Source organism: Carassius carassius, chromosome 7, assembly GCF_963082965.1.
Source record: "Carassius carassius chromosome 7, fCarCar2.1, whole genome shotgun sequence".
NCBI classification, from domain to species: domain Eukaryota; kingdom Metazoa; phylum Chordata; class Actinopteri; order Cypriniformes; family Cyprinidae; genus Carassius; species Carassius carassius.
In genome coordinates this window covers 32,245,935-32,260,341 of record NC_081761.1, presented here as the reverse complement: position 1 = coordinate 32,260,341, position 14,407 = coordinate 32,245,935, and the positions used below count along the sequence as shown (strand labels likewise).

The 14,407-nt window shown below is 39.4% G+C and overlaps 1 protein-coding gene across 3 annotated transcripts in view; it reads left to right on the top strand.

The window, feature by feature from the left end:
- Positions 1 to 312: 312 nt before the first annotated feature.
- LOC132143944 (VPS10 domain-containing receptor SorCS1) overlaps positions 313 to 14,407 on the top strand; it is a 169,476-nt gene continuing 155,381 nt past the window's right edge. For all 3 annotated transcript variants that reach the window (XR_009434300.1, XM_059554604.1, XM_059554603.1), the window contains exon 1: positions 313 to 1,237. Coding sequence is in view for 2 of the 3 variants with exons in the window: in XM_059554604.1 (XP_059410587.1) it covers positions 566 to 1,237 (672 nt within the window). In the remaining variant the exon portion in view is untranslated. The remainder of the gene's footprint in view (positions 1,238 to 14,407) is intronic.

Genomic DNA, 14,407 nt, shown 5'->3' with positions numbered 1-14,407 from the left:
TCAAATAATTATCAGTATTATTCATGACGTTACGTATATATATATATATATATATTATTTTTTACTAAAAGTAACTCAATTCGCACACTACTATTAGTATGCAATCATTACCACTTATAGGCAAACGTCATAATTGTATCTGGCTATTCATATGCGAATTACAAGTGACAATGTATTCAAACTCTGAGTGAAATTCAATTTCTTTACGTCTAAAAGTTCAGTCAATGAGAGGCAACGCGACGAACAAAAGCGCAAAATTGCGTTCGCATTGTTTTATTGCAGAAAGCATCGTTGGAAAATGTCTGGGAATGTTGTGGCACTGGAAAGAATCGTGTCTTTATGGTCTTTCTCTCCTCTGTAATCCCCCGAGCTCCTCCCCTCAGTGCGTGGAGAGCTTCATTTGATCGAATCCTTCAAGTTGGAGCGTTTCGCTGAATCGCACTTTCCCACAACATCTCAACTGTGGCTGCTTTACCGCGCTGCAACTTATTGTATGAGGACTTCTTTCCGTCAATAACTGACGCTAAACAGAGGAAAAGGACAGTGAACCGTGTTGTTATCCGCGATGGAGAGAGGAATCAGATATTGCCGGGTTAATGCTTTCTGCACCCTGCTTTTGGTTTTGTTCGCTTGGGTTCCGGTGACCAAAACAGTGATAACTTGCAGGTCATGTCACCTGCTGGATAAGTGGAGCGGTCGGGAATTATTGGTGAGGATGGACAGTGGTGTCGATTTTGGCAAAGTTGGTGATAAAAATGGAGACGGGTCAACGGCGCTGTTTAATTTGGCTGGTGCTGAAACTGGTCAACACGACTGCGGCGCAACCGACAACTGCGAGCACGCTCACTCTGTGCGTAAAAGGAATACGGACCGTCTCCGCTCAGAGAAAATGCCACCCAATGATAAATGGAAGTCGATGCGCAGTAATGGGAAAGTTTATAACGTCAAACGTGCAGGTTCACAAGGTTCAGCCCCTGGAGAGCCCCATCGCCGAGTGCGTAGAAGCACCCAAGGACCCGGCTCGCCCCCAAGTGCGCGCTCGCTCCCGGCTTTTGGCAATAGCACCGGGCGGGCTGCGCACAGAGTCCCCCGATCTGATCTGAGAGGGAACAGGGATGAGCGGAGAACGGCCACATCGCGACAGGAGGAGCTGAAACTTACCAGCTCTACCTTTGCGCTGACAGGAGATTCCTCTCACAACCAAGCCATGGTGCACTGGTCCGGCCAAAACAGCAGCGTAAGTGAACAAACAAACAAACAATCAAAAAATAATAATACATAAAAAAACACCTCATTTTGCTAAAGCTGTAAACCCCTGTTGAGAATTTTAGAGGCACTATTCCACATTCGGATCTAAATGAGTGTCCGAGGTTGCGTGCGTGCGCTTGAGTGAAGGCTGTGTGTGTGTGTGTGTGAAAGATTTGGGGCGCAGACAGAGACGAACAGATGTCCATTGTTGATGTCCAAGTGATTGCTTCATATGCGTTTCACGCCAGTTTTTTATTTGTTAAACTGGCTTGGTCTTTCATTAACCCTGGCGAAATGAAGTACACTTTCCTGTGCAACACGTTTCCTACTTATGATTGTTTGTGATGTTGGCTCACCAGCTGTTACTCACGCTTTTGAATGTTAATGCTTTGGTATGCTTTGCTAGAGAGAGAGAGAGAGAGAGAGAGAGAGAGAGAGAGAGAGGGAGGGAGAGAGAGAGAGAGAGAGAGAGAGAATACACCCTTTACACTTGGCCAGAATGGTGTGCTTGCCGGTTTTAGAGGGATTTTGGTTGCGTTTAAGCTGGTCAGACTGGGGGGGACCACCTTGTTGACTGCCTAAATCAGTTTAACACCAGCTTGGCCAGTCTATGAGACCATCTCGAACCAGCTAAAACAGCATATCAGCTTAGGTTGGCTGGATGAGTTGTTTTTTTTTTTTTTTTTCTGCAGCAGCAGCGATATTTTTAGGTGATGCATAGGTCTTGTTTGTTACCTGAAACACTTTAGCAGAGATTTTGTGAGAATAACTTAATGAAACCCATTTCATACAGAGCCACAATGAGTTGCAATTAAATTTTATACATATTGCACTCTGATCTCTGGTGGTTATTTAACCCATTTAATCTCAAATTAATATTATCAGATTTGTAAACTCATGCATTTTACTCTTTTTATGGCCCCACAAGATGTTATTAGTAAGACCCAATAGAAATTAGCAAACATACTTTAACACCATTTTTAGGCAATTCTGCAGAACAAGGAAATCAAGCATTTTCAAAACTGTATTTATACTTCTTTTATTATTTTAAATCAGCAGTTTTATGAGACTCAGTCATTTACTGCTTTTTGTTTTCCGTCAGACTGTTTACCGTGCATGTTTATATGTCGTTTGCGCATGAGGCAGAGTTATAGTATATAAAGGGTCTATTATTATTTATTATTAATAATACAGTATACTGATACCTATTTTAGGCCCTTTAGTACTAAATTTTAATAACAAATTTAATTGGCTCGAATAAAATTGGTTAATTGTTCTACAATACATTGAACTTAATAATCCATTATAATATTAACTTTCTTTCTTTCTTTCTTTCTTTCTTTCTTTCTTTCTTTCTTTCTTTCTTTCTTTCTTTCTTTCTTTCTTTCTTTTTTTCTTTCTTTCTTTGTGTATTGTGATAATTTACTAAGGACTACAGTATTTTGCAATGAGCTATAATGAGCATTTCCCACAATTCTCCTGCACAATGACTATATCTAATCAGAGCAACTACAATTCACATGTAATTTCTCATCCCCATTATACCCCCGCCCCCTCGCTTGTCAGAGCAGATGTTTTCTTGCCTTCAGGCAAAATCTGGGGGCATTTACTGATTTAAACACTGTACTCACTAACACAACACATTTATTAGTGAGATGATAACGAGTAAAAACTTTCAGGATGGATACGGGGAAACGGTAATCTCAGGGGAATGAACTTCAGTGTGTCCCACCAGCAGAACTCGATCATTTCAGCTCAGAGCTACTGCCATTATCATATCTGTTAATTGAATTTTCCTGAAGTTGTGTTGTATGAATAGCATATTCAGTAGCTTCAATATATATGGTCTTTTTCATTCTCAGTAGGTATACAGGGAAACTTAACAATGGGCAAAGTAAAAAGACGACTTTCATTAAGTATTCCGTGTCATTGCAGTATAAGGAATAATTGAGTATGCCCAAAGTTTCTTCCTTAGGTACTTTATGAATAAATAAACAGCTGTAGTTTTTAATGATTTTTTTATTATGCAAATGGAAATGAGGATTAATGTTGGCTGTCTGTATATCACAGAGCCCAGAGTTGATAATGCTTGTGTATGTGTGTAAATTGGTGAGCGCTGGCATTTGTTACTGCATTGTTGATCTACATGAGCATGCAAATGTGTTTATGCACATTAATATTTGGTGGTGATTGCTTATAAGACTCTATATAACAAGTATACAGCAGCCACATAATAACAACAGCATCTTTCATCATATATTTAACGTTTTTGGACATGTTTTTGAAAAACAGAGAAACAAGTAATATTATGTTAAAGCCATCTGATTATTCAATTGCTGGAGTGACTTTGCCTGAAGAAGTACCTGTCAGCCAGCAGAAGGATAGACATTTTTTGTAGCCAATTAGTAGGAAGTTAGTCACCAAAAGTTCCCGAGAACCCTGTAAGATATGCAACTAACACCAGTTGTCATATGTAAGAGTCTCACGGTAATGCTGTTAACTCGCTCAAATCTATTTCTGGCTTCTTTAGTGCAACACATGTAAGGGAAGGAGCAATATAACACTATGTTACAAACTGACTCCTAAAATGCAATTAATTGGACGGTAAAAACATATTGTGCAGTCAACACTATGTCTTTGATTCAAGCCTGAACAGCATGATGGTTTACTGGATGTGGACATTTTTATTTTTATTTTAACTTCCTGTGGTTTGTGGTTTATCTGACAAATGAAACATTATCTTCCCTCATGTTGTATTGAATAACTATTTGCAATTATTTTTATTTGTACAGTGATTTTCACTATATATATATATATATATATATATATATATATATATATATATATATATATATATATATATATATATATATATATTATAGTGCCTTACAAACCTGCTTGATTAATGCTTTATTTCCGAACTGAGTGATACTGAGGTCGTATTACTTTTTATTGAGTTATAAACCCTATATGTGTGATTCTTTGAAAGGCACAAACTCACATCAGCACTAAAACCAAGACTAATGGATAACCCCCCCCCCCAAAAAAAAATATCTTGGTATTCAATGTCCTTTCTTGAGCCCTAACACAATAATGCACTAATGGGTTAATATTTGTATTTTGAAAATATTAGACTGAAATAGCTATTTTATATTTCAAACATAGAGTGCAAAAGAGAGAAATGGCAAAAAAATAAATAAAATAAAAACAAACCTTTCCTGCACTCAAACTCAATTGGGTTGTTCTGGGTCAAAATAACCCGATTGCTGGGTTTGTCCATATTTCACCCAGGGTTGTATTTAACCCAGCATTTTTTAGAGTGTGTGCACGAGTTTGTGGGTGGACAGCTGAAGGGCAAGCATTTTTTGTTTTTCTGATATCAACGTTAACTCTGCCATTAAGTATTTGGCAAGCAATGTAAATGAAGACAAATAACACTGAAAATGCCTCTGCTAGACAAAAACGAACAGCCACCACAAACATTTTACCCTTCAAGATAATTTCTCCTGTTGAAACAAATAACTCTCCAGTGTAACCGCATTCCAAGCATTCAATACCAGGTCTTCTTTTTTTTTACTTGAAAAATGAATAGTGCCCTACTGGAAATGGCAAACTCATAGCAGTATGGCACAATGACTTATTGCTAGAGTTACAAACCGGTTGCGTTTCAAGCTAATAATTCAGTTAAAGTCAACATGAAAACAGAACTGGCAATATTTAATTTCTTTATACGTTTTTCAGGTCATAATGTGAAGGATTTATCGATAAATGTAATTCCAAAGAAAAGATCTCATCATCAGCGTAAAATTAGTAATGAATCTAGTTTTTTTTTGTTGACCATAACTGTAAAATATCATAAATACACAATTATGTTGTTGTTGTTGTTTTTCAAGAGATTATAGACAGTCAAATGATGATTTTAATAAAGCTCACAGAAATACTCTCACTGAAAGGGTTCGCTCACCAAAAATGTCATTCTTGTCAATGATACTCTTCAGACACGCTAAACATTTATATACACCTGTTGCATGACAATATCTGGCAGATTATTTCTTAGTCCATTCCTTCGGTCCTATTTGAGCGTCTTTCTTTCTCTAGCACTCAAATCCAGTAATTAATCTGTGAATAATGGAAGTGTCAGCGGGGGATTCTGTATGGAGCAATCATGGCCATTAGAGTGCAGAATTTTATAAAGCAAGAGTAATCTGAAGATAATGAGATCAAATTAGCTGCAGTTGTTGTCGTATTATTGTTTAATTCTTTTAATATGCAGGATTTTCTTACTGATCATTCCCACAATTTAGGTCCTGATCCAGCAAGCCTGCATTTTTATTTTCTCTCAAGTGTCACAGTGATGTTTATTGTTACTGGCACTACTGGCATATATACCCCTCTTGTAGGATTCATGTTTGACATTAAGCGCCAATTCAGAGTGCTGCTTCTCATGTTTACATTGTTTGGCAAATGCATCTTTGTTGCTCTAAGGTAAACATCAAAGATAGAAACTTTAAATGAAAATGTTTTTCTTCAGTATTGATCTATTTAAACTACCTGTAAACATTGTGCTTTGCACTGAAGGTGATTTCAAATGTTTTTGTTCAAAATATCTGGCCACAAATGCTTAATATTATGTCTGTCAAAACTTTTGCATTATGATTCTTACAAGAATCAGTTTTTTTTTGTATTAATTAAAATCAGCATTTCGAAAAAACTAATATTTGTTGAAACAAAGATTTTTAGGAATACTAATCAAGAATACAGCTCATACAGTTTGCTTAGTATGATATAATAAAATGTTAATTCCTGTTAGTGATTAGAGTAAGTGATTTTAGAGTAAGTGTTTGTTGTTAGACTGTAACCTTGATTAATGCAATAAAAGGATCAAATCTTTTCAGTTGTTTCTCTATCATAGCGGATAGCCCTTTATAAACTCATATTGTTCAGGATTTGCTGGTGGCATTTTAACTTATGAAAGTATTAATAGTGGAACAAAGCACTGTTTCACAAAGGTCAAATGTAAAAAAAAAAAAAAAAAAAAAACCCAGGATTCTGGGGGATTATGAGTACAATATTATTTTTGACTGCTCTGTTAGCTGGACAGTGCTTAGTGGTGATCTGCATTTAATATTGAAAATTGTGTGAATATCAGAGCATTAGCTTGTTGTTTGCCATGTATCCAATAATGCACTTTAAGAAATGACAGGAAGTATTCAGTGAACTGGAAACCAGTTGAAGGACTGATGTAGCAGACTTTTAGAGGCAGAAATGTGGTTTCCTACAGGGGGTGCCTAGTGGCTCAGAACAAAGAACACCATAGGATGTTTTCTGGATCACTAGAAACGTGTTTAAAAATAAAAATAAAAATAAATAAATATATATTAGAAAAGTAAGAAAGCATACGAAGTAATCTGTTTGGTAGCATGCATCAATGCGTCTTGCTATTTTGTCTTCCAACTGAGCGGAATGAATGAAAGAATGAGTGAATGAATGAATGAATGAATGAATAATCAAACTCCAGGTCACATTTCAGACTTATAAAAAAAAGAAAGAAAGAAAGAAAGAAAAGAAAGAAAAGAAAAGAAAGAGACACTTTTAAGACTATTTTTAAGACAGTTTCCCCCATTCTTATTATTCTCATTAGATTATGTAATGTAGTATTTTTGTTTTGTAAAGCAAATTAAATGCAGTACAACGAATATTTCCATGATGAATAAATATAATTTAAATAATATATTACTTTTTTTAATTTACAGTTTAAATTAGTAGTAATGAGAGTAATGTTCATGTTCTTCTCTCCCTCCCTCCCTCCCTCCCTCCCTCATTCCTTCCTTCCTTCTTTTCCTCCTCATTTTATTATTTTTGGTAATATATGTTCTTGACAGATTTTGTGAGGCGTCATACTGTGTTTAGTTCCCTTTCTGTCGGTCATTGTTCACATCACGTTGAACAGGATCAGTTGTGTGCACACAGGGACTTTCACACTCAGGGGTTTGGACGGGACCCCAACTTCACTGGCATATCATTTGCCTAGAGTTGTTAGTGGTGCACCTTGCCTTGAACCGACTCAAAGGGCGCTTATGAGGCAGGCATGTGCTGGTCCGAATGGACAACATGGCGACCATTGCATACATCAACCAACATGGTGGTCTGCGCTCACGTCTGAGATCACTTCGTGCCATTCACATTCTGGGTCAGCTCAACCATACGTCCGATGAGCTACACTTCCAGGAGAATGGAGAGTCCATACCCAGACGGTCCGGCTGATTTGGAGATGTTTCGGAGCCGCTCAGGCAGAACTATTTGCATCTCCAGAGACTTCTCACTGCCAGTTGTTTCACACCCTGACCAATGGAACCCTCAGCATGGATGCAGTGGTACACTGTTGGCCACGGGGCCTTCGTAGGTATGTGTTTCCCCCAGTGAGCCTTCTTGCCCAGACACTGTACACGATCAGGGAGGATGAAATGCAGGTTCTGCTCATGGTGCCTTATTGGTGCCAGAAATAATGCTCCTCATGACAGCCCCTCCTTGGCAGATTTCTCTGAGGAAGGATCTGCTGAATCAGAGATGGGGCACCCTGTGTCACGCTGTCTAGTCTCTGTTTCCCTGGGTGTCCACTAGTGGGCTCACTTCCCCTTAGGCACTTCATCGTAGGCACTAGAATTCCACTAGTCTTGTCCTTTCATCACAGTAATTGCACTCCTGCTAATTGCACCAGGTGCCTTCACTTAATTGTCATTAGCCTCCCTATATTTACCAGTCTTTTCATGTTGTCTGTATGGAGTCCTTTCCTTTCGTATCCCAGTCTTCTCGTCCTCCGAGATTCCTTGTCTTCCGAGTTCCCATTCCTGTTCCATTTCTTTGTTTGTTTTTTTTTGGACGGCATTCTGGTTTTGACCCTGGCTTGTCTTGATATCGATTTGGATTACCCTATAATAAACATACCTGCATTTGGATCTCTCTCTCCCTGTGTCTTACTGGGTCACGATCGTCACAGAAGGACTCCATCCATACAGATCCAGCGGTATGTCCTTTCATGTCTCCTCCCCAGCCAGTATGGTGGAGCGGAGGGCTAAATATTTAAAGTTAACCTCCCTCCGCCAGGAGGGTAATGATGTGGGGGCCATGGCACAGGTGTTCTGGTCCCTGGCTGAGGGCATGGGTTATAATGAGGCGGCCTTAAAGGACTATTTTAATAGCGGGCTGGATGACCCGGTTCCACAAGAGGAACTGGCTCAGCTGGACACATATGGGTTCTGGGAATTCGTGTGTTACTTACAGCATCGGCTTCCGTGGGATGCCCCAGCCACTCCTGTCTCTTCCGGTGGGATGGCCGCCAGCCGAGCGCCACTGCCCAAGATGGCCGCCAGCCCAGCGCCACAGCACAAGGTGGTCACCAACCTAGCGCCACGATGCAAGAAGACCGCCAGCCCAGTGCCACAGCACAAGATGGCCACCAGCCCAGCGTCACGACGCAAGATGGCTGCCAGCCCAGCGCCACAGCACAAGATGGCCGCCAGCCCAGCACTACTGCCCAAGATGGCCGTCAGCTCATCGTCATTGCCCAAGATGGCTGCTGGCCCAACGCCACTGGCCAAGATGGCCTCCAGCTCATCGCCAATGCACAAGATGGCCGCCGACCCATCGCCACTGCCCAAGATGACTGCCGGTCCAACGCCACTGCCCAAGATGGCCGCCGGTCCTGAGTCGAGTCAGGTTCCCGTTGACCTTCCAGAGTCGAGTCAGGATTCCCGTTGACCTTCCAGAGTCGAGTCAGGTTCCCGTTGACCCTCCAGAGTTGAGTCAGGTTCTGGTTGACCCTCCAGAGTCGAGTCAGGTTCCCGTGGACCCTCCAGAGTCAGGGTTAGTCAACGTTGACCCTCCAGAGTCAGGGTTAGTCACCGTCGACCTTCCAGAGTCAGGGTTAGTCACCATTGACCTTCCAGAGTCAGGGCTAGTCACCGTTGACCTTCCAGAGTCAGGGCTAGTCACCGTTGACCTACCAGAGTCAGGGCTAGTTACCGTTGACCCTCCACAGTCAGGGCTAGTCACCGTTAACCCTTCAGAGTCAGGGCTAGTCACCGTTGACCCTCCAGAGTCAGGGCTAGTCACCGTTGACCTTCCAGAGTCAAGTCAAGTCACTGGTGATCTTCAAGGACAGAGTCAAGTCACTGGTGATCTTCAAGGACAGAGTCAAGTAACTGGTGATCTTCAAGGACAGAGTCAAGTCACTGGGGATCTTCAAGGACAGAGTCAAGTCACTGGGGATCTTCAAGGACAGAGTCAAGTCACTGGGGATCTTCAAGGACAGAGTCAAGTCACTACTGATCTACAAAGACAGAGTCAAGTCACTGGGGATCTTCAAGGACAGAGTCAAGTCACCGGGGTTCTTCATGGGAGAATTCAAGTCACCAGTGATCTTCATGAACAGAGGCAAGTCATCATTAATCTTCATGAACAGAGGCAAGTCACCATTGATCTTCATGAACAAATACAAGTCACCAATGATCTTCATGAACAAATGCAAGTCACCAATGATCTTCATGAACAAAAACAAGTCACCAATAATCTTCATGAGCAAAGTCAAGTCAGCATTGATCTTCTGGAATCCAGTATAAACACCATGGGATTACCAGAGTCTCGTCACGTCTCTGAGGGACTACCAGAGCCTCCCCACGTCTCTGCTGAACTATCAGAGCCTCTCCACGTCTCTGATGAACTAGCAGAGCCTCTCCACGTCTCTGCTGAACTACCAGAGCCGTTCCACATCTCTGCTGATCTACTAGACTCTCTCCTCGGCTCGGCTGATCCACCAGAGTCTCTCCTTGCCTCTGCGGAACTTCCAGAGTCTCGTCACATCTCAGTCGAACTCTCTGAGCACCCGACTGATCCTGTTGTGGCCACGGAGGCTACCCTTAACTTGTTCATGTTTTCTGTTTCACGTCTAATCTTCCACATGCACCTTAACAGTTGTTCTTGTGTAAGTGCTTCCGAAACCTCCTTCAGGAACGTTCCAGTCCCAAGTGGTACGGGTACATTTTCCCAGTGTTATCCAATCTCGTAGAGTGGGTAGTACTATGACAACAGTGATGGGCTTCTTGTTGCGAGCCCCAGCCTACACTAAAAAGTGGCACAGGGAGCTCGCACAGGACACTGAAAAGGGAAGCATCAATGGCGCTATAATCAGCGGCAGCTGGGTGGAATCATCACATGCCAATGTCCAATGTTTAGTTTATACTCAGAGTAGATTGGTCTGTCTAAGCGAGATCCCAATTCCTCTGTCACCGACGTGACGTCTCCATTCCCTCCTTCAGGAAACAATGGTTACATACTTAACTGAGACGTTCTGATTGACATTTTCTGATTGACAAGAGCCTTTACTTTCCATTGTAAATGATTGCAGGCTGAAAAACAAGTTCTGATCTCAGACTTAATTTCTTGTCCAGCCCCATATTTCACATATAGTCAAGCTGCAATATATTTTTGATGTATTAATTTCAATTTCAGTTCAACACAAGTGTAAGTCAGACCTGCTCTGTAGTCATGATCATATTTTGCGCCATTACTCATAAAGGCCAAGAAATGCACACACACACACACACAATTCTACCAGTCTTGAATGTCAAAAATTTCGAAATATGAACCATATGTGAGAAAATAATGTTTATTGATGTTGTGTTTTGTACAAATGTCAGAAAATCTCTGGAAATGAGATCATCTTCTAATAAGGATCAGTAATTAATGGAAATGGATCTGTCATTGCTGTATTTCATGGTAAAGAAGACAGCAAGCTAAATGTAGGCGTTAAAGAGTGATCTTCTCAAAATGTTAATTAACACAATGAGTGTTGACTTTGCTCTGAGTGGAGACAGAATGACTGCAAGAGAAACATGTCCAACAGAATGAGAGATAAACAGGAGTGACATATTACTGTGTGGAGATAACACACAAAAGTCTTCTTCTCCCAGCATGCATTTTATTCTTTGTGACGGGGGTGAGCAGTACTTAAAACTAGTCAGGGGTTTCCATATCCCAGAATGCAGTGGGAAACACCCATCTCAGTCATAGGCAGCTTGCTCTGTGGCACAAATTGAATTCCAAGCAATCTGTAGCCCACAGGAACAGAAGGGGAAAAAAAGCCAAAGAAAACATTTTTTTTTTTCAGTAGGACCGAATCATGCTGAAAGATGAGATGACAGATTGTGATAATTGTACATGTTAGCCATTGCATGCTGGAGAATGGCGTGGCTAAACTTCACAAATCTACCGAGATTACAACATCTGAATAAAGCCATTATTGCTCTTGCCTCACACACTGCCAGCGATTATTACCTCTCTTCTCCTCTCGAGAGAAAAGCAATTTGGTGATATTGACATCTGTGTTGTGATTTACTTCAGACTAAATGGCAGTTAAGGGATTAATCCACGTAAATGTCTGGTAATAAACCATCTAGTATGAAGAATGTTATATAGAATAATTCTCAAGTAGAAAGCTTCGATCGAATGCTCCAAAAAGTGACACTGGGCAATTAACATCCCTAAAATATATAGTTAATGCTTTCTTTATGTGAAATTGAACAGCCGAATTTTTTCAGAAGAAAATGTGAGTGGAAGAAAACTTGGCATCACAATGCTTGGGTGTTCTGTGGGGTTGCCAGGTTGTTGAAAGGCATTTGGAGTGGTTTTTATTGCTAAATAATGCAATTTCAAGATGTTGCATTCGGATTGTTATGTAGTTGTTAACGAGTTCTTCATGGTTTTATTATGGGTTTTCATGAAGTTTTAGTGTGTTCTACGTGGTTTCAGGGTGGTTGTTAACAAACTTACATTTTTTTAACTGACATCCCCTGTTTTGAACATACATGTCAAAAGGCATTATGCACTAACAAACTTAAATGGTACGAACTTATTAAGGTTGGTCTCTTTTTAAAGAAGAAAATAATTTATCTATCAATTATTACTTAAGCATTTAAAAAATAATTAAAAAAGTTATAGAAGTTTGTCTGCTGTAAAGAAAATGTATTGTTCTATTGAATTTTATGTAAAATAAATATTTTGTGATCTAAAAAAATATTAAAAAATCAAAGCCATATGTCTAAATATGTTATGCTCCAAATTTGAAGTTGATATTACAAAAATTTAGGTTCCTGTGATATACCAAAAATAGCCACCAGGTGACACCCAATCTCCATATAATTTTTTTCAAATACATCTTCCTGTCACAAATCTGTACATTTCAGTCACAATAATCACCAAATATAAAAACCTGAGAATTTCCAACAATAAGTATTTTGCCAAGATTATAAAATGTTTTGATTATAAAATACTGTAGTAAAGTTAGTAATATGACACTTGACACTGCCCACTAGGGGGAGGAGCCTGTTAAGAGGATTTCAAATACCATTTACATGGTTATGCAATCTCCATTTCAAAACTGTTTTCACAGGATGAGTGTTTATGCTTTTGAATGATATCTAATTTACGATGATTACTAAATATGTGGTGGGAAGAAAGTCAATAAAAAAGAGCACTGTGACAGTTAACAGGTTAAAATATCTGTTATATTATATTATTTTTTATTGATTGTTTACTAGAATAAAGCAGTGTAAAGGGTTCTAAAAGAAAAGTATATATTTGAAAGGAAAATATACTGATATACATTTGGGTGGGTTTAGGTATTATGCTGGGTTGGGGTGTGAGATACAGGCTGAGGGAATCAACATGGATCTCTGTGGAGAGCACAGAAAAGCCAAATCAATCTTACACGTGTAATTGACATTCCCTCTAGATGCTATTAAACATGCAGCACCTCAATACCGGCTGCTGCCACGCTACAGCCCAAACCTGCTCACACCCTGCAAACTAGCTGACAACCAAAAACAACTGGGAAATGCTTAAAGACATTGATGCAAAGGCCTGAATGGATTGAAAATGCAGCAGCCAGGCCCTATTTTTGAACTTGATTTGGCTTAGTGGATGTTTTTAATCGCCAGACGTAAGGAAGGAGAATCCTACTGCATTCAGAAAAAGACATTTTTTATAATTCATAACTATGAGATAATATAAATTTAAAAAAGTCTGAAATAAATATGTGAATATTTTGATCAATGTTAATTTACTTTTTTTTCTCATAATTTGGACCTTTGCACATACTGTTTCTGGACTAAAAAAATAAATGAATCACCTAATTCAACTTAAAAACATAAGTTCAATGCCTGCCTTTATTCTTTTAAGTATAATCAACTTTATTGATCAACTGAAATTGCTCAACTTATTTTGATGAGTTACTGTAAAAACATAAGTTGCCATGACTTACTGATCATATAAATGTTTTGCAATATATATTTGGAGTACTTAATTCAACAACAACAACAAAAAAAATGTTTAGTTAGGCCAAAAAGAGCTAAAACATTCTTCCAACTTTTTTTCTTATGTGTTTCACAAAAGAAAGAAACCCATTTGGAATGACAAGAGTGTGAGTAAATAATGCGAGAATTATATTTTTTTAAGGAGTGAACTATACCTTCAAGCAGTTGTTAAGCTATATTGTGCTTGAGCTATATTGCAAATAAAGTCACAGCTAAAGGCCGTTGTTAGCCACAATGAACAGCACAATGCTGCATTCAAAATAAAGCATTCATGTCAGCTAAAGCTAAATTAATATTCCCTGGAAAGCAACATCAAACAGCTGTCGTGAAAGAAAGCAACAACCTCTGTGTGAAGGTATAGCATATCAAAGGCCGGTGTAAAATAATGTATTAAATAAGTAATGTTTTTTTTTTAGTTTTTTTTTTTACCTTCCTGTGAGTCATTTGAAGAGGCCAGCAAAACAAAACATTTTTAAAAAAGCAATGTGCAGTTTGATTTACTGAGCAGTTGATTTGATACTTTCTCCAGCTTAACCCGTTTTTTTTTTTTTTTTGAGGTTTAATGTGATTTGTGTTCAGGAGCGGTTTAGTGCACCACCTTATGCAAGCTCAGATAAAAATAAAGAAAGAAATAAAGAAATACAAATATTAAGGTATGGTGTGTGCCAGTATTAGGCTAGGCCCATCTGTGTGAGACGTCTTTGAAAAGACATTTCGGAGATGGATGAAGACATCTGGAGGCACCTGCCACATCTGCTTATGTCTAAACATGTTTACCTCACTTTCCTCAA